The 18,751-nt window shown below is 48.2% G+C and overlaps 1 protein-coding gene across 2 annotated transcripts in view; it reads right to left on the bottom strand.

The window, feature by feature from the left end:
- WDR33 (WD repeat domain 33) overlaps positions 1-18,751 on the bottom strand; it is a 935,332-nt gene that overhangs the window by 267,819 nt on the left and 648,762 nt on the right. For both annotated transcript variants that reach the window (XM_069617826.1, XM_069617825.1), the window contains exon 8: positions 1,653-1,779. In XM_069617826.1, the coding sequence (XP_069473927.1) occupies positions 1,653-1,779 (127 nt within the window). The remainder of the gene's footprint in view (positions 1-1,652; positions 1,780-18,751) is intronic.

The following is an 18,751-nucleotide window of genomic DNA, read 5'->3' on the forward strand; positions in this document are numbered from 1 at the left end:
CCAGTACCTTTGTTAATACCCTTGGTGCCGAGGCAATGCTGAAGGTTAGTACTTGAACTGACATTGTCCTTGATCATGAATCAGAGGTATTTTCTGTGCGCTGGCAACATTGAAATATTAAAGTATGCATCTTTCATGTCCAATGTTGCCATGTAGTACCCCTGTGTGAACAGGGGAATTACTTCCTATAGAGTGACCATACAAACCTTTTGAGGTTTGCCAAATTTGTTTGCTGGTTGCAAATCTGGTACAGGGCGCATGGTCAGATCATTTTTTGGGTACAAGGAAGTACACTGAATAAATACCCTTGTTTACCTGTAGGAGAGGTACGACTTCTATGGTGCCCTTTTCCTGCAGGATCTCGACCTTTTGTAGCAGGATGTGCAGGTGTTCCGGCGTCAGGCGTCTTGATCGTGGAGGTCTGAACTGGGGGGTCTAGCTGAATTCTATGCAGTACCCGTGGGCGACGGTCTTGAGTACCCACTGGTCTGATGTTATTCCCTCCCATTCTTGAAGAAATCATGTTAGTCGGCCCCCACCCCACCAAAGAAAACCGAACAAAGGGATCAAACCTGGTTGGCGCGCAGAGCAAATCTCAAGACTGACCTTTCCAACAAGAAATGGCGAAAAAAGAAGACCGGGCCAATTTGACAAAATGGGCGCCCATGGGTGCGCTACTGCAGTTGCGAACGCAACCCACGGTAAAAACACACAATGGTAAGAAAAAGTAAACCACTGCCACCAGCCATTAATTGCAGAAAGGGTAACAAAAATGTTACATGAGAAGTTATACAGAGGGGATACTAACTAACCCCTCCAGTACCCTATTGTAAGATAGTGTGTGCTGGGTCGACAAAGAGAAAAAAAAAGGTAAGTAAAGTCAATGTCACTTTACTACTCTTGGAAACAGTGGTAATCCAAGAGAAGGTATTTAAACCTTGGCAGAAATCCAAAGGATTTCACTGTGACACTGCACTGAGAGTGCTGTGTGTCACAATGTAAAAAGATGATGCCCATGGAGTTTGTCAGACTCCAAAGCCAAAAGAAAACTGTTGAAATCAAATACATGAGAGTTGAAAAAAGGTCTCACTCTCTCCAGGATAAAAATGAAGTCCTAAAGTTCAGCAAAAGAGCTGGGGGTTTCTAGGGTAGAAGGGAATTAGCACATTTCTGAGAATTCTCCCTAACATGGGTCCCCACCCGAACATAAAATGTCATGCTGATCCGTCCTATGGCTCAAACATTTTCGCATTTCGTATAGATAGATTTCACCCTATACCTATACTATACACACATTTGTCTCGTGGGGCAGAACACAAACACCAACAGCGACAATAAAATCCAAAGTTTAAACATGTTGCGAAAAGGGAATCCTTGTATAATAAAAATTAATTAAAATAATTCTGAACGCCTAAAGAAATACAAAAATTAACCACTTTAAACTACATTTAGTATGTGGGACATTTTACTTACTTTCATGATAGATCTGTGTAGCCTCCGGCCAACCTCTTCCATTCTCTAGAAAAACCCATAATTGTCCCATAATAACAATTCCATGTAAATTATCCCACTGAAAACCAGGGTATTAGTCCTCTTAGTCTTCCCATCATAAATATAAAAATTACTGTGTATAGTAGGAGGCAAACACTTACAATGTGGCAAGGCTCAGCCCCGTCTTCGGATCCCAGAATTTAATTGGCTGTTGACTATCTTTGCTTCCCGACACAATCAATCCCTTAGTTGGGTGCCAGTCCACACATTTCACGTCGGCTCCATGCCCTGTTTGAAATTATTAGGACAAATCTATTAAAAAGTATGTGAAAATATCAAAACCAGCAAAACCGTTTCACAGACAACTAAGTATCACCACCTATCTAAATTCAGATCAAGGATACACGGCAGTCTGGTCGACTTACATTAGCCCCCTAGGGAGCAAGAGACTCCTTTGACCATGCTTCACAAAGGCTGGGCTCATGAAATGTTGTACCACCCATGTTTGCAGAGTGGAGGCAGAATCCAGCAGGATGATCCAGTTTTCAACAAGGAAATGTGTCCTCCAGCTGGCATGACACCTTTGCTCCACTTTCCCTGGCTTGAGCCCTGGTCACCTATCCTGACTTAAGACAGTTTTTGTACAACCCTCTATTGAGGGATCTGCAACCACTGACCTAAATGGGGGCTGCGGGGTGGTTGGGGGGAGCAGGGGGGACGGCAGGGGGGTAACATCTGACAAGAAAGGAAAGCAAAGTATCTTTGAAAAATAGGCAACGTAAACCGAGCAACAAGACTTAACTCTCCGGTATGGGAAGCAGGCTTACACAAAGGTATAATTAGTCAACACATTTATTTATAATAAATACCCTACACAGAGATATTCTAAATATACAGTTAAATGATGTTAAAGATCTAGATCTCTATCAGGTTCAGTGAGTACATTATACACAGTACTAAAAAATACAAAGTATATCATAAAAACGAACTGTCTTTGAGGACTGTCTCCTCACCAACACTGCCATTATGTGGGCCCACTACCCCAGTTAGGCGCACGCCATAAGGCCTCAGAGGAAGAAATAATTCTTGTTGTGTATTGGAAAACTCAGACTGAGGGGCAACCTCTTTGGCAAGTTGACCCTTGGTTGGAGTGGAATGTAAGTTCACAACTCCTGGGTAAGGAATATGTTACTTGCATGTAACGCCCGTTCTCCAGTATTGGTAACTTTCAGAGATTCACATGCAGTTTTAAAGTTCCCCCATCAGGCTGGGAATCCTCAGTAACATAAAAGGAGTTTGTTACATATTTTTAAACTGCTTGTCAATTTTAGTCATTGCAAGGTAAGATTTTCATATAAATGATACATCTTTCTGGCCTGTGTCAACACGTTTTGCTCTGACTAGGTAGCTATTTTACCTTGTCCCCAAGTTAAGGGGAATCTTTCTCGCCCCTCTCACCTAGTCTTTTACTCTTTTTATAGGTGACCTTTTTATGTCTCTCGATAGTATATGGTTGTCCTAGTTCCCCACGACACTTGGGCTTAGGTTGGGTTGACCCTATGGGCTCCCCTGTTAATTTCTCTTTCATGTACGTGGGTGGAGTACAGTAACCAAGTAGTAAAGCATGATTTTAATTCCCCTTTACATTTTATATAGTGAGCCAGCACACCCCACCTTATGTGGAGTGCTGAGTGTGGGGGGGGGGTGTCTACAATGCATCCCTTTTCTTATTTACCTTGTAACATTGTTACAATTGCAAGTCTCCTTGGTGGCATAGTATGATTTTTGTCTTCATTACTTGCAGGCTGTTAATTCAGACTCTAATGCACAGAAGAGCCAGAATTTCCCTAAACTGGTGGGCTCCTTTCTTCACCATTTCCTGTGTACTTGCTGTTTGAGTTCTTCCCCTGCCATCCTAGGTGGGGACAACCTAAGTGGCTGTTTTGTATTCAGTGGGAATCCTGTGGATTCCCTGCAGACACTCAAGAGTGTCTGGAAAGGCAGGAAGCGAGGGAGGAATGCAGAACTCTGCTGCCCTTTGTCTTCCACCTTGCCTGAAATGAGTGGGGGGTGGCTGTTTTAATTGGACATCTAGACCACCCTTGCTGTTCGTTTATTAATTTATATGGCGCACAAAACCCTTAGGTAGCGAGGCGCAACAGGTACAAGGATACTTAAAGCTTAGTTACACCCTGGAATAAGTACAGTGGGGCAGCAGAAAAAAAAGAGCAAGAGTAACAAAGTGCAATACATTGAAATGGTACAGTGGGTTACAAACATAAGAAAAAACATAGATATAAGTAGTGGAGTTTTGACCTGGAGGGATCATATGTCAAAACTCAGGACCCGGAAGCTGCTGACAATGTAGCTGAAACCGAAGAGGAAGATGGAGAAACGATGGAAGTAGCAATTTCCGGCGACGAGCAAGCCTGCAGGAGCCTTCAGTTAACCTTCCTTCGTATCGACCTGGCGAACCCGAAAAGGACAAACCCAACCAAGAGCCTGATGAGTTCCACTAGACTCAAGACCACCTGCATTTTGAGCCATCTCATGTTGTGCTGAGACCTTGCCTTGCTGCAATACCCCAATACCATGAGAACTTAAGCCAGTGTGCAGGGCACAGTCTTCTGAATTAAATCTAGTAAGGGTCTTGCTTAGTTGGCTCACCTCCTTAAGCCTTAAAGGGGATGGCTAGCCCCTGGCAAGAAGAGAAATTCCTCAGATTCATCGTGACTTGGGAGTCCTCCGAGGCCATCAGCAGAGGGGTGTTCCCAACATAGATGTGTCCTAAATGTCCATCTGTCCAGAATCTGGTCCATCGCAGCACAGAACCACACACAGGCAGACATGAACCAGACGCCTGAAGTGACCTCTGCACCCGCAACCCATGGGCTTTCTCCAATGGAACCAAGGCCCAGTGATTTCAGAAATTCGTACAACGGTCCCAGAGTGAATCTACATACCCGTTTTTACCTCACCCCATATCCGCATAAGGTTCTATGCGGTGCTTAATTTGTAAGAAGTTAAGTGCCAGGGACCAAATATTTTCTAGCAGGCCTGTTACACATTTGGGTGGGCAACTTCCCGCCCACTGTTACCACTACCCATGGCTGCTCCAATACTGTGTCAACATATTTGTGGTTAAAGCTGCAACTCCCACCAGTTAATTGAGGGCGACAGATCCACTATGCAATTTACAGATATCAAGTGGAACATGGCAACCATCTATCCACAGAAAAAAAAGAGCAAGCATGCTTACCTCCTACGGTAAAATGATGGACAAATGCAGGCAAAATCATTACTTAACTGATCAACTTAACTATCAAACATTGCACCAAGATTGTCTTTTATATAGGTCGTCACTCATGTTAGGAACTCCACTTGGATATTGGCCTTTTCACTGGCCTTGCCCCTGTGTTGGGGGCTGCTCACTGGTGACTATCCTGTTGTCAACCGTCCCTGAAAGTTTTTACAATAGAGAATTTGCAGCAATGTCATGCGGGCTGAGTGGAGTAGTGTGCGGACATGGCCAGCATCAGTGCCCAGCATTGTCATTGTCCAATTCATTGTTATTCATGAAAACTGATAAATAGCCCTGCCAACCTACGTCATCAGGTTCATGAATAACAATGAGCTAGCCCATGCAGAACTGTGGCCAGTGAAAGCTGCTGAGCTTGAAATTAAGGTTCATTGTGCATCGCCCAGTAAGCAGCAGGTACGGCTAGGCAACGGTTACATGCCTTTTCACAAACATTTTTCATCGAAAAGATGTTTCAACTAAAAGGTTTCATTCAAAACCTTTTCACCTAATGTAGACTAATGACATTTTAATTGGGGGGATACCCCTGAACGCTTGTTTTCAAAATGTAACTGTTTACACTACCCAAACATATATACATATATTTAGTGAAAGATTATTTCTATGAAAAAAATCTTTCAATTAATTTTCGGTGAAACAACTTTCGATGAAAAAGGTTTCAGTGAAAAGACTGTACACCCTAGGTAACCAGGACGCACAGCGTACCACACATCTAACTTCCACATTAGACGAACAGTAACTTTTTGGCTATTATGTATGATCCATTATGTTTAATGTGTACTAGATGTGCCCTTGTTCTTTAATATGTTCAAACACTCAAAGTTAATGTCGCATATGCAGGTTTGTAAGGCACCACTTGGACCAGAGAGGTAGTTCTTGGTAAATGTTGGTTTCAAGGTAACTTGGCTCTCCTAGGGTAGAGGTAGGTTCAAAATAGCTGCAAGGTCCCAGCAATTTCACAACTTGCACTGTTATACTAAAATGACTCACTCACTGCCAGTTAAAATAAAGTTGCCACACCACAACATAATCAAGCTGGAATCAGCAACAAGTGCAGGGGCTCAGAACTAATTGCTGGGGTTGGGCCATGGCAAGCCCCCCAAACCTCCCACCCAATTTAAGCACTGGTTCTGTGGATGTAAAGTTCTAGCCCCATCTCTGCCCTGCCTAACGTTGAATGGTTGTGTTCTGGCCCAGTATCCTCCACTGGGTCTCCCCTAAGTTGTCTGGATACGGAGAGGCCCTTTTAAAGACTTTCCTCTTGTTTCTCTTAACATTTGAATCACTTGCAGCTACTTGCTGGATGAAGCCAAAACTTGTACAACCTTCTTAGAGAATCCTAGCCTCCTGAAAATATGTATTGGGACCTGTCACACTAAGGGCAATAGGCATATTTTCTAGCTAGGGAAGGACTGTTTAAGGTTAGAACCTTAATTCTAAGGTTTTGTATGGTGTTTGGGAACTAATCGGTTTACAATAAAGTTGGCCAAGTATGGATTACTTACCTGGTTCTATTTCTTTATTCACTTATTTTGCTACAATTTCAGTATAGTGAAAAGCGATTCTAATGTAAAAGTGAAGTGTGTGCTCTTAGTAGAGCACATCGAGATGAATGTGTATGTTAACAGTGAAGGTTTAAGTATGTGGTTTTTTTTATTGATAAAAGTTGTTGAAGGTCTAAATAAATAACAATTTGTATACATTCTGCCTAACTTGCGTTAAGGGTGCTCTCTGTGTTTAACTGATCCGTTAACCCATCTCATGCCCTTCTTAGTCCAAGCATTGCTGTTCAGTCACACTACCTGTTAAGATGGCTTTCTAGAAACTGGCCTGGGGGACAGATTTTAGGAGGCCACCCTAGTTCTAGTGAAAAGGGGAACTCGGAGATTAGCCAAACCCAATCAAAGTGAGTGGTCAAGGGCCAATCTCAGGAGAAAGTGGGTGGGGTAAGGGGTCCACAATGAGCACATGTGGCACACAATTCAATTCAGAGAGGTAAATACAAAAATACTCAATTAAAGGCCCAACACACAATAGTAAAATGAAACAAGCAGGCGGTAACAGCACACAATACTCAACTACCAAACATATATAGTCACCTTTAGGTTTGTAGGAATGCATACAATAAATTAAATAACTAAAATAAGGTTTAAGTTACTTACTTGTAACTATTGTTCTCCAGCATGGATTCACATGCTCACGAATATTGAAGAAAAAAAAAAAAAAAACAGTTTCGCTTTAAAACTGTATTTCTCCTCTAAACCAATCACTGTCCTCTAGGTCATACGGCCCCCATCCAATGACGGTCCTCTCCCCAAGCCCTGCCTCTGGCAGCAATCTTCAGATTTGGAAAGGACACAAAGTGGCAGTATGACCAAGAAGAGCCGCAAAGGGGCTGGGGTTTGCATGATATGATCTGGCATTTATAACGCGCTTATACACAAGAGTTTCAAGGTGCGACGAAGCAAGGGAGTGGGAAACAGGGAAGACAGACAGCAATCTTACTAGGGCAGGTGACATTGAGAGGGCAAGTGCAGGGGAGGGGAAAGTGTGGGAGTAGTGCAGCACATAGGATAACAGTAAAATAAATAAGACAAAAAAAGTGCGGCCAGCTGGTGGCGAGTGCAAGGGTAAGCGCAGGCATCAGGTGTCAAGTGCTGGTAGGGGGCTGTAGGGATACAGAAGTCGTCCCCGAGGCAAGGGTTGCCGGGGGGGGCAAAGAGGAAGGTCTTCAGGTGCTTCCGGAACCGTAGATGGTTCTCCCCAAGTTTCAGAGAGGCAGGGAGGCTGTTCAAGAGGGAGGCCCCAGCAGAAGAAAGATCTACCACCAACTCGTTGCTTGGAGAAGTGACTGACCCTCAGGGAGTTGGAGGCGGATGAGCGAAGAGCGCGAAAAGGAAGATATTTAGGAAGAGAGTTGAAGGTATAGAGGGCACAGTGCCCAGAAGGCCTTGTCGGCAATACAGAGGGTTTTGAACTTAATCATCTCTGCCACTGGGAGCCAGTGCAGAGATTTCAGTCCTGGGGAGATACGATCCCTGGACTTGAGGCCAAAGACAAGTCTTTCAGTCCTGTTTTGGATGAGTTGCAGAAGGTGAAGAGTAGAGGCAGGCACATTTAGAAAGAGGCTGTTGCAGTAGTCCAGCCTAGAGAGAACCAGAGCTCTGGAGGCAGTGAGCTTCTGGAGGAAGGAGAGGAAAGGAAGAATACATCGGAGGAGCAGCTGGTAGTGTGACTTAGTGACGTCAGAGATGTGACGAGAGAAGGAAAGTGTGGAGTCGAAGATGACCCTGAGGTTTTTAGCCTCACAGGTGGGAGCAGGAAGAGGGCCAAGAGAGGCCCGCCAGAGTGACAGGAAAGGAAGGAGCAGGTGGGCCGATGAGGAGAATCTCAGTCTTACTGGCATTAAGGCGGAGATCATTAGCGGCACACCACTCTTGGATAGCAGACAGTCAGAGAGGAGACAAAGAGAAGAGGTGGCGGAAGGGAGCCTGAAAATGGGTTGAGCGTCATCTGCATAGCACTGGAAGTTGGGGCAGAGAGCGGCAATGCAGTGGGCAAGAAGTGCCATGTATTGGTTGAAAAACCAGGAAGAGAGGTTAGACCCCTGGGGAACACCACATGAAGAGATAGAGGAGAGGAAGGACACAAGTTGGACCTGGGAGGGGCGATCAGAGAGGAAAGAAGTCAGCCATGCCAGGGCCTGATCGGTGATAGTCAGGTTATCACAGACGGTTTAGCAGGATGGCAAGGCTGGCCGTATCAAAGGCAGAAGAGAGATCAGGTAAGATGACACAAGGGCTGTTGAATCAAGGTTGGAGAGCAGGTCTTCACGTAGGTTTAGGAGAGCACTTTCTGTGCTTCTGGCAGCTCTGAAGCCAGACTGATGGACATGTAGACAACCACAGATACAGTGTGAAGATTAAGCTGGGAGATGGCCAGCTTTTCCAGGAGTTTGCCCAGGAAAAGAGTAATGGAGACTGGGCGATAGTTAGCCAGGAAGGAGGGGTCGGCAGAGGGTTTAAGACAAGGGTGTACAAGGGAGTGCTTCCGGGGTGGAGAGAAGACTCCAGTGGCGAAGGAGTGGTTGCAGAAGTCAGCCAGAGCAGGAGCTAGGGTGTCAATGTGGTCCTCGATGGTTTTAGAGGAATAGGTAGGGGTGAACCTGTTTTGACAAGACTTTCATAGATCGGACTGGTCTTGAAACCTCGTCTGGGGGTAACGGGGGAAAGGCAGAGGAGGGAGGGAGGGAGGAGAGGTGGCTGAAGAAGGGCCAGGGGAAGAGCAGTGAGTAGAGGGAGGAGGTAGAGAAGAGAGGACAGGATGCCTTGAGTTTTAGAGATGAAATGAGAGGCCAGGGCTTACAGAGGGCCTGAGAGGGGAAGGGAGAGGTAGAGATAGAGACTGCAGCAGGACTGGCCAGCTCATTGCAGATTTTAAAGAGTTTAGCAGAGTTTGTTAGATGCCACGGAGACGTGGGCTTGGATGTGGGCTCTCTTCTTGGTACAGCCAGAAAGCCAGTATTGCCTTTAGAGCAGGCGGCAGGCCAGTTTGTCAGAGGGTGTACATGAAGCACGCCATTTCCTCACAGCCACCCTGCACTTGTGTTTAAGGGTGACAAGGTTTGAGCTGTACCAAGAGTTATACTTGGCTTTGGGCTTCAAGCGGATCCTCATGACAGGGGCAAGAACATCCAGAGTATCAGAAATAGAGTGGAGCATGGAAAGGGCTGTGTCAGGATGAGTCAGCCAGAAGGAGGGGGGGAGAAAGTGGTGGTGAAAGCTTCAACTGACACACGCTTCATTGATCGGATAATCGAGAAGGTAGGTGGCAGTGCTGGAGATGGCTTGGCCTGAGGGGTAGAGAGGGTGAGCTGGGAGAAAAGGAGAAAGTGATCACTCCAGGAGATAGGAGTGGTGAGAGGGATAGAAAGGGGAAGGTATGAAGAGAGAACATCCAAAGTCTGCCCTGCAGGGCGAGTCGGGCCAGAGGGGAGAATAGGAAGCGAGTCGCAGAGGTCACAAAAGAGTCCAGAGGAAAGAAAGGAAGCATCCAGGTGGAAGTGGAAGTCTCCAAGGAGGAGTTGAGTGGTCGAGACCAGGAGGGAAGAGGAGAGGTCCGCCCACTCAGAGAGGAAGGAGATGATCTGACCAGGGGGCCGATAGATGGTAGCCACGGTAAGGGACTGGCCAGGAGAGAGAGCCTGCAGGCGAGGCATTCGAAAGATGAGCAGGCATATGAATCCATGCCAGACCCATGCTGGAGAACAATAGTTACAGGTAAGTAACAAACCTTCTCCAGCATGGAGTCTGGCATGGATTTACATGCTCATGAATATCTAATACACAGAAGTAAACATTAAACAACCACAGGAGGTGGCAAGGATCAACAGAAGTAATCAACGCTTACCCCTGGAACAGACTCACCTCAAGCAAACGGGTTGCACAGCACTGCTTGGCCGACTATGAACTCGTCCCTGGAATCCTCATCAACGCAGTAGAATCTTGTGAAGGTATGCGTGGACCTCTACGTTGCAGCCCTGCAGTTGTCGAGCAGCGGCACACCAGAAAGGAACGCGTTGTTGCAGCGATTGCTCTGGTGGAGTGGGTTCGCCAGCCAATGACAGTGAATGATGCAGCCGGAAAGCCATCTGGAGATGGAAGCCTTGGACAAGGCTTTCCCATGGTTCACAGGTCCAAAGGTCACAAACAATTGAGCAGTCTTCCGAAACAACTTGTGCACACCGCATAGAACTTCAGAGCACGAGCAACGTCCAGTGAATGCAAGGCCACCTCTGCCAGCGAGAAAGGATTTGGGAAGAAAACAGGCAAAAACGAAAAGCTTGTTAAGGTGGAATGCCGACACCCATCGGCATGAATGAGGGGGTGCATACACAGTACCAACCTCGATTGGTGGAAAGTCAGATACGGTTTGCTTGCAGGATAGGGCCTGGATCTGACCAACACGTCTGGGAGAGATGATGGCCACAAGGAAAGTTGTCTTTCACGAGAAACACCGGAGAGGCGTTTGATGCATAGGTTCAAAATGGGTCCCCATGAGCCTTGTTAGAACCACGTTGAGTTCCCATGCCGGGTATGGGTATGGAAAGATCGGAAAAGTCTCGAGTAACTCCTTGACAAGTCTGTAGGACCACAGCGCAGATCTTCCCGGAGACCTGGTGTAGAGGGAGATGGCTGCCAGGTGTACCTTGATGGATGAATGAACCAGTCCAGCTCTCGTCAAGGACAGCAAGTAAGGAAGAATCTGTGGAGCTGTGACCCTCAGAGGGGTCATCATTTGTGACCAGCACCACGTGGCAAAATGCTTCCACTTACGGCCATAGCACTTTAGGGTTGACGATGCCCTGGCGAGGACCTCCTTGCAGTCTGCTGGCAGCTCATAGCCTCCACACTCTAAGGCAGCAGGAGCCATGCGTTCAGGTGCAACAGTCCTGGTCGCGATGAAGGATTGCGCAGATCCGGAAGTACCAGCAACTTGACTGGAGGCGACGCTGACAGGCTGAGCAGGTCTGGATACCATATCGGTCTCGGCCACACCGGGGTGAGGAGTATCATCTTACATCGACACAGTATGTTGATGACACGTAGCAGGAGAGGAAACAGGGGAAGCGTACAGAAACGGCCTTCACAAAGGAAGGAGAACGCGTCCCCCAAGCTCCTCAGTTTATGAAACCTGCTTGCAAACTTCTGGCATTTGGAGTTCGCTGCCGTGGCGAAATGTTCGATTGGGGGTCCGCCTCATTTGACGAACAGGCAGTCCACCTAATCCTGATGAAGTTCCCACTCGTGGCAGGAGCGCAGTTCGTGGCTGAGGGAGTCTGCAATGGTGTTCTTGACGCCTGCCAGGTGGAGACGGACGAGCAACATCCCCTTGTCCATAGCCCAGAGCCACAGGTCCTGAACTTCAGTGGAGAGCGCTGTGGACTGAGTGCCCCCCTTGCTTCCTGATGTAGAAAATGGTGGAGGTGTTGTCAGTGAACATCCTCTCCTCCTTGCCCTTCAGATATGGCAGGAAAGACTTGAGGGCCCAGAACACTACCCGTAGCTCCAGGAGGTTGATGTGTAGATCCTTCGCTTCTGGAAACCACAGACCTCTGGTGTGTAGACGTCTGGTGTGAGCCCCAAAACTTCCAGAGAGGCATCCGTGGTGACCGTCTCCTGGTATGGCAGGGATTGAAATTCCGTTCCCTGGGTGATGTGGAAGCGCACCCCCCACCACTCTATAACCCGCCGGAACTTCATTGAGCGGGATCTCATCTGCAAAACCTCCGGAGATGCCTGCATTCAAAAATTCCTGTAGGGGTCGCATCTGCAATCTGCAGTGACGGACGAGGTAGATGTAGGACAACAAGATGCACAGCAGCGACTTGATGGCCTGTACCATAGCCGATAGTCATTGCAAATTCCCTTGAATAGCCGCTAGCCTCTCCTCCGAGGGTGACACCAAACAAGACACTTGAGTCTGGTGCCAAGGAACAGTGTGTTCTGCGATGGCGTCAAGCAGGACTTCAGACAGTTCACAGAGAATCCCACCTCCGTCAGTAGTCGAACGGTCTCCTTTGCATGCTCATTGGCCAGCCCCATGAGCGGGCATGTATCAGCCAATTTTCCAGGCACGGGTATACGTGTATGCCCTGCAGATGCAGTTGGGCCGCAACTTTTGCCAGGAATTTTGTTAACACTTTTGGGTCTGATTTCAAACCGAATGGCAAGGCCTTGAACTTGTAGTGCTGGACTTACACCACGGACCATTGAAAATGTTCGATGCTTCTTGTAAATGGGGACATGGAAGTAGGCATCGTACAACAGCAGCAAGAAATCCCCTTCTTCCAGTTGGCCGAGCACATGCTGCATCGCAACCATCCTGAATTTCCGGGACCTCGGGTACTTGTTCAGATGCCGTATGTCCATGATGGGTCTCCAACCCCCTGTTTTCTTTCTTACCAGAAAGTATCTGGAATAGACTCTGGAGCCCCGGAGTCGTTGGGGAATGAGCTCCATCACCCCTATCGGTAGGCTGGCTCGCACTTCTTCCAGGAGCAGAGGGATGTTAAGCTCTTGGCGGGGAACCGGTAGAATACGTTCTGTGTTGGAACTCCAACGTGTGCCCTGGGCGAGAGCATCCAGCACCCATCTGGTTGGTGGTGATCATCCACTCGCTGACGAACCTTGTCAGCTGGCCTCCCACCGGGGTGCAAGAGTGGGGGTCCGATGTCTTGGCCAGTTCAGGCCTGCTTGGGTGGCGGGGCCCTGCCCTGAGGGCGACACTGACCTCTGCTACCAGAGGCCTGGGCGTGGCCCCTGTAGGCCCTCCTGCGTGGAGGAACAGGAAGGTTGGCTCTAAGATGTGGAGAACCTTTGGACGATCTGATAAAGTTTCCCCTGGAGGAGAGAAAAGATGAGCGATACTGCTGAAGGGTGCCTAGGAAAAGTGTTGTCTCCAACTTCAATCTATTATGGCTTGGAGGGACTTGTCGACCACCTTCCCAAACAGATTCTCGCCATCGAAAGGCATGCACAGCACCTCTGCATGAACGTCCTGATGAAAGTTAGTGGTCTTCAACCATCCCTGCAGACAAAAGGCAGACTCTGTTCCCAACTGCCGGAACACTGCACAGAGATGGCATGGTCCAACACCACTCACCGCCTCCAGAAAAAGGGTGAGCGCCTCAATTTTGAGATCAGGGAGGAATTCCAGGATCGTGCCCAGCTCGTATCACAGCAACCTGACGTACCGGGCCAAGATAGCCAGGGCATTGGCCGCCTTGACTGTGGATGCTGCCATGTAAATAACCTTCCCCATGGCGTCCATCCTCTTCACCTCGCTGTCTGGGGGGGACTGATGATGAGGCCGGGTTAGCCAAATGTTTCCTCGCGCCAGCCGACGCCACCAAGTCTCAGCGACAGTTGAGACCTCAGGCTCTTGGGTGTGGTGTCTGCCACCCTGTACTTTTTCTCCAACCTGTCTTGCTTGGCTAGAGCATTGCATGGGTTCTTCATGAGGGCCAGGGCCTCCTCCCAAATGTCGTTCAGAAAGGTTAGCGCCATGATAGTCTTTCTCTTGGATTCTCACCGTTGATGCAAGAAAACCCTCCTTTGATCATGGAGTGGAACAATCCCACCGGTGGAGAAACTATGAGGAGCACCCAATTGTGGCGATTCATCATCTGCCGGGACGGAGTCCTTTCTTTCGTCGGTTCCGTGGCCGGCTCTGTACCAGTGTCCGTATCCGGGGCTGCTGGGGGAAGTCTGGTCCCGACGTGGTGGCAGAGGCTGATGTGAAGGCGTCAGATGATGCTCTCTTTTTCCGCTGAGGCTCATCAGGAACTTGGCTGGGGTGGATGACTTCCTCTTTGAGTAGGAGCTTGATTGCCGGCTGGCTATGGAGGCGGACAGCGATGGTGATCGTGGCCTATCCAACCTGGGACCCGTGGCAGCAGCAAACCTGGTGGACTCTAACTTGCAATCTGTCCTTGGTCTCAAGCGCAGGGATCATATCGCTCCAGCCGTGAAGTCTCTCCACTGGCTCCCAGTGGATGCAAGGATTACATTCAAAACCCACTGCATTGTCCACAAGGCTTTCTTGGGCCTGGGTCCAAAACACCTTCTGCTATCCCTCTGTAAATACCTCCCCTCTCGAGCTCTTCGCTCCTCTAACTACCTCAGGGTCAGTTTTTCAAAGAAATTAGCTGGGGGTAGTTCTCGGTCTTTGGCTGGGGCCTCCCTCTGGAACAGCCTACCTGCCACTCTGAAACTTGGAGAACTATCTCCGGATCCGGAGGCACAACAAGACCTTCCGCTTTGCTTCTGCCTTAGCCCCTCCTCTCCCCTGCCAATTTTCTCTTTCGGCACATTGCACCTGGGCCTATACTCTGACTTCCGGGCCCAGGTACCTGCTCAAACCCTGCCTCCTGGCAATCCCTTGCACTGGGGTCTGTATCTGTAACCATACAGCCGCACCCCCTCTTTTTCCTGTACTTATCAGACATACCCCATCTGCTGCCTTAAACCCAGCACTTGCCACTTGCTGGCTGCACTACCACTGTGTGTTGCCTTTTATTATTTAATCTGTTTTCCTTTGCTCTGCACTTTCCATTTCTCCCCCTTCCATGCACCTTTTCCCCTTTCCCTCTCCCATGCACTTTGGTGTTCTCAATGTGACTGGGCCTAGTAAGATAATTGTTTTTGTTCTCCCTGGTTACCCTCCCTTGCCTTGTCGCGCTCAGCACTTCGCCTCAGAACAGCGCCACACGCGCAGAAGAAATATGGAAGTTTAGTGCCTCGCTTCCTAACAGCTATGCCAACTAACCAATCCACTAACAATTTTCAACTCTGCATACACCTCAAATTCTAACCAAACACAACCACAAGCCTATAAATGCAACAATCCGCACAAACTTCACTACACTGCAACAAAACAAACCACACAGACTCTCACAGCAATACACGACAGCTGCCGAACGGAAAACACCCCAAACCCAGCCAACATGTGTTAACCGGGTTGAGGCTGCCAACAGCACATCACAGTACTCTTGCAGTTTTCCAGCTCATTCCCACTACTCACCCCCCCCTTTCCCTTTCTTTTCAGAGTCGCCAGAGCGCCAGGTGACCACTCTGGTGGTGATACTGTGTGGTACAAATATCCTTTAACATGAACGTGCCCCACACCCAGACTGTATGGCACCACAGATGTGGAGTCGGACCAGACAGTCCCACCCCCTTCATAGGCCCCACACACACACAAAGGCATCACTAGCCCGCAAGAGCAGCCGCTTTCACGGGCATGTGCGTGGCCTTTTATGGTATTTCCTGACCTGAGAAGGCAGGAATAAGGCCAAACAATAATATTGCCAAAGGACAAGCAAGAATTCTAAAGTTAAAGGGGATACAAAAGTATCCCCACTGCACTGCATTGTGGGATGCTGTATGCACTGTTGAAGTTACCAAAAGAGTAAAAGGATGTTGGGGAGAATTATCAGAAATGTGCCAATTCCTCTCTTAGAGACCCCCAGCACCTTTGCTGGATATGGAGTACTTGGATTTTTAACCTGGAGAGAGTTAGACCCTTTTTCCCACTCTCTCGTGTATTGTCATGATTTGAACACCGTTTCTTTTGGTTGTGGAATCTGACAAACTCCATAGGCATCTTTTACATTGTGTCACACAGCACACCTTCAGTGCAATGGCACAGGGAAGGATTCCAGATTTCCCTCAGGTTTAAATACCTTCTCTTGGATAAACTACTGTTTCCAAGAGCAGTGAAGTGAAATGGACTTTACTTACATGTGTAACTTTCTAGACCCATAACACACCATCTTACAATAGGGTGCTGGAGGGGTTCCTTAGCATCCCCTTTCTCTAGCTTCTCATGTAACATTTTTATGTTACCCTTTCCTCAATGAATGGCTGGTGGCAGTGGTTTACTTTCAACTACCGTGGTGTTTTTTTACCACAGGCTGTCAAAATGGCCCTGGTCGTCTTTTTTGCTGTCTTTTTGGAAAAGTCCTTCTTGAGATTAACTCTGCATGCCAAACCAGGTTTGATCCCTTTGATCATTTTGTCTTTGGCGGGATTCACAAGTGAAGCCCGCCTCTGGCTCCAGGGTGGCTGGCGAGGGCAGGAAGCGAGGAAGGTGCCCGAAACTCCTTGTGCTTAGTCTCCTAGGAGACAGGAATGCACTTCCAGGTAATTGGCCGGCTAGCTGTCTGGCAAAGACAGCCACCCTGCTGGGTGACTGACAGCTGGGCTGGAATGAATGGGAGAAATCTGCATAAAAGGTGAGGCTTTTTGGCTTGGAAGGCAGAGTCGACCACTGGACGAAGGAATCTGAAGAAGGACTTGGAAGAGACGCCTGCTGCAACTCCTGGACAGTTGATTTGCCCGGTGAAGCCCTGCGGCTGTGTTGAAGCTCCAAATTCATCTCGACTAGAGAAGCCCTGAAAAGGACGACTTCTCCCCTTGGGTTGATGGGACCAATCGATCCCAAGACAAACTTATCTGGAAATCATCTTGGAGCTGGCTGTACTTCCATTGCTGCAGCAGGCACCGATTGTCAGGGAGCGGGAGACCAGAATCAAGTGCATTGTTTTTAAGCCGGACCGGAGCTCCAGGAGGATCCTCCAGACTCCATAGACGCAGGGCTGACCAAGCCTGAGCCACCTCAGAGTGCTGGACCCCAGAAGCAAGGAATGTCCAAACATTGTCAAAAGATCTGCAGTGGTGCTATTCCTGAGAAGCTGAAACGGCAAAGTGCAGCTGATCTGAAGTTTGACCATTGCTCCCGCCGACCTTCGAATCGTAGTGCAGGGGTCCCCAGCCTTCCATCTTGCCCCCATGACTTAGGCCCAGGAACAACAGGATCTGCCATACTACAACAGGAAGAGAAGTCAGCTGGAACCAATTTCTTCAGACCTAAGGTACTGTGACCTAAGGGGTTACCTCTCGCTGTGTCGTTTGCTTGCTCTCAGTTGGGACTTTCATTTACTGCCCTTTATAGAGTTGCTTGCAGCTCTGCCTTACACAAGCCTCCCAGCTCATGGCCCAACAGAGATTTCTTTTTCAACACAAACTAACATAGTGCAAGACGTTTTACTTACCTTCAAGAACTCCTTCAGCTCCCCTAGACTTTGCTCAACTGACATTGGCTGTCTTGGCTCCCTGATACTCTTCTAACCTCTGAGTTGTATGTCCCTCCAAAAAGTCATACATTCTTTACTTGTATCGCTGGCAAAGGGTTAATCTACATTGCATTGGGAGGTTCAAAAGTGATTACCTGTTGAGATGGAGAGAACACATTAGTGAGTTCCTTCAGATATTGCATCAGCGACGGTATCTTAAAATATGAAGTTTCTTCAGATGAGCGCTTGAAGATGGAAAGCACTGCTAAATAACCTTTAATTGGTCCCAACCTGGAGCCACAGATTGATCAAGTACAGCAGAGAGGATAACCCCTCTGGTGTTTTGAAAAGGGTCCACATTCTTGTCCCTGAACCAGCTGCAGAATTTGTTCCAACCCCAGCCATACAAGACTTTTTTGCTGTCCTTCTGGGCAAAAGAAAAATCTCCATGTCGTCATCCGGGAGGTCCCAATCCCTGTACCTCAGCCTCACAAACCATGTTTGAAGGCAGGCTGTCTTGACCTCTGGATGGAGAACCCGACCCTCCTGTCGCGAGAGAAGGTCCTCTCTTTGTGGCAGATGGACATGTCCTGGTCCAATCTGGGGCAATTGGGATCTTGCGTTTCCTGTACTTTCTCAATCTCCTGATCACGTGAGAATGACGGGTACTGGAGGAAACATGTACAGGAGTGGAAACTCCAAGTTCACCACAAACGCGTCCCCTAGAGCTCCTCTTGGAAGAAATTCCCTGGAAGAGTACAGTTTGCACTTCCTTTTGACACTGGTTGCGAACAGATCCGCATGAGGGGTTCCCCAAAACGTGAAGATCTCTTGAAGGTCTTCCTGAGCTATTTCCCCACTCGTGGTAGACACTGCTCTGTCTGCTTAGAACATCTGCCGCCGTGTTCTTCTCTCCGGCTAGGTGAACGGCCGACAGATTACTTCTTGTATTGCCCAGAACCAGAGCTGCATTGCCTCTCTGCACAGTGGTAGTGACCCTACACCACCTCTTGAGGTAGTACATGGCCACTACGTTGTCCATTATCCGGACATTCTTTCCCCCAACCGAGTGCAGAAAAGCCGTTGGCCCAAGTGTGATTGCGCTCAGCTCCAAAATATTGATGTGTATCAATTTGATGTGAACAATCACAGCCCCCAAAGTTTGAATGTAGCATGAGTGCTGACTGGCTGGTCTCCTGGATAAAAAGCCTGGATCTGGAAGCAGAAGACAAGTCGACCACTGGAGCTGAATCCGATGAGGATGAAGAAGAGAAGAGAAGACGCCTGTAGCTACTTCCAGTGAC

The sequence above is a fragment of the Ambystoma mexicanum genome, chromosome 10, assembly GCF_040938575.1.
Source record: "Ambystoma mexicanum isolate Mex_15411 chromosome 10, UKY_AmexF1_1, whole genome shotgun sequence".
NCBI classification, from domain to species: domain Eukaryota; kingdom Metazoa; phylum Chordata; class Amphibia; order Caudata; family Ambystomatidae; genus Ambystoma; species Ambystoma mexicanum.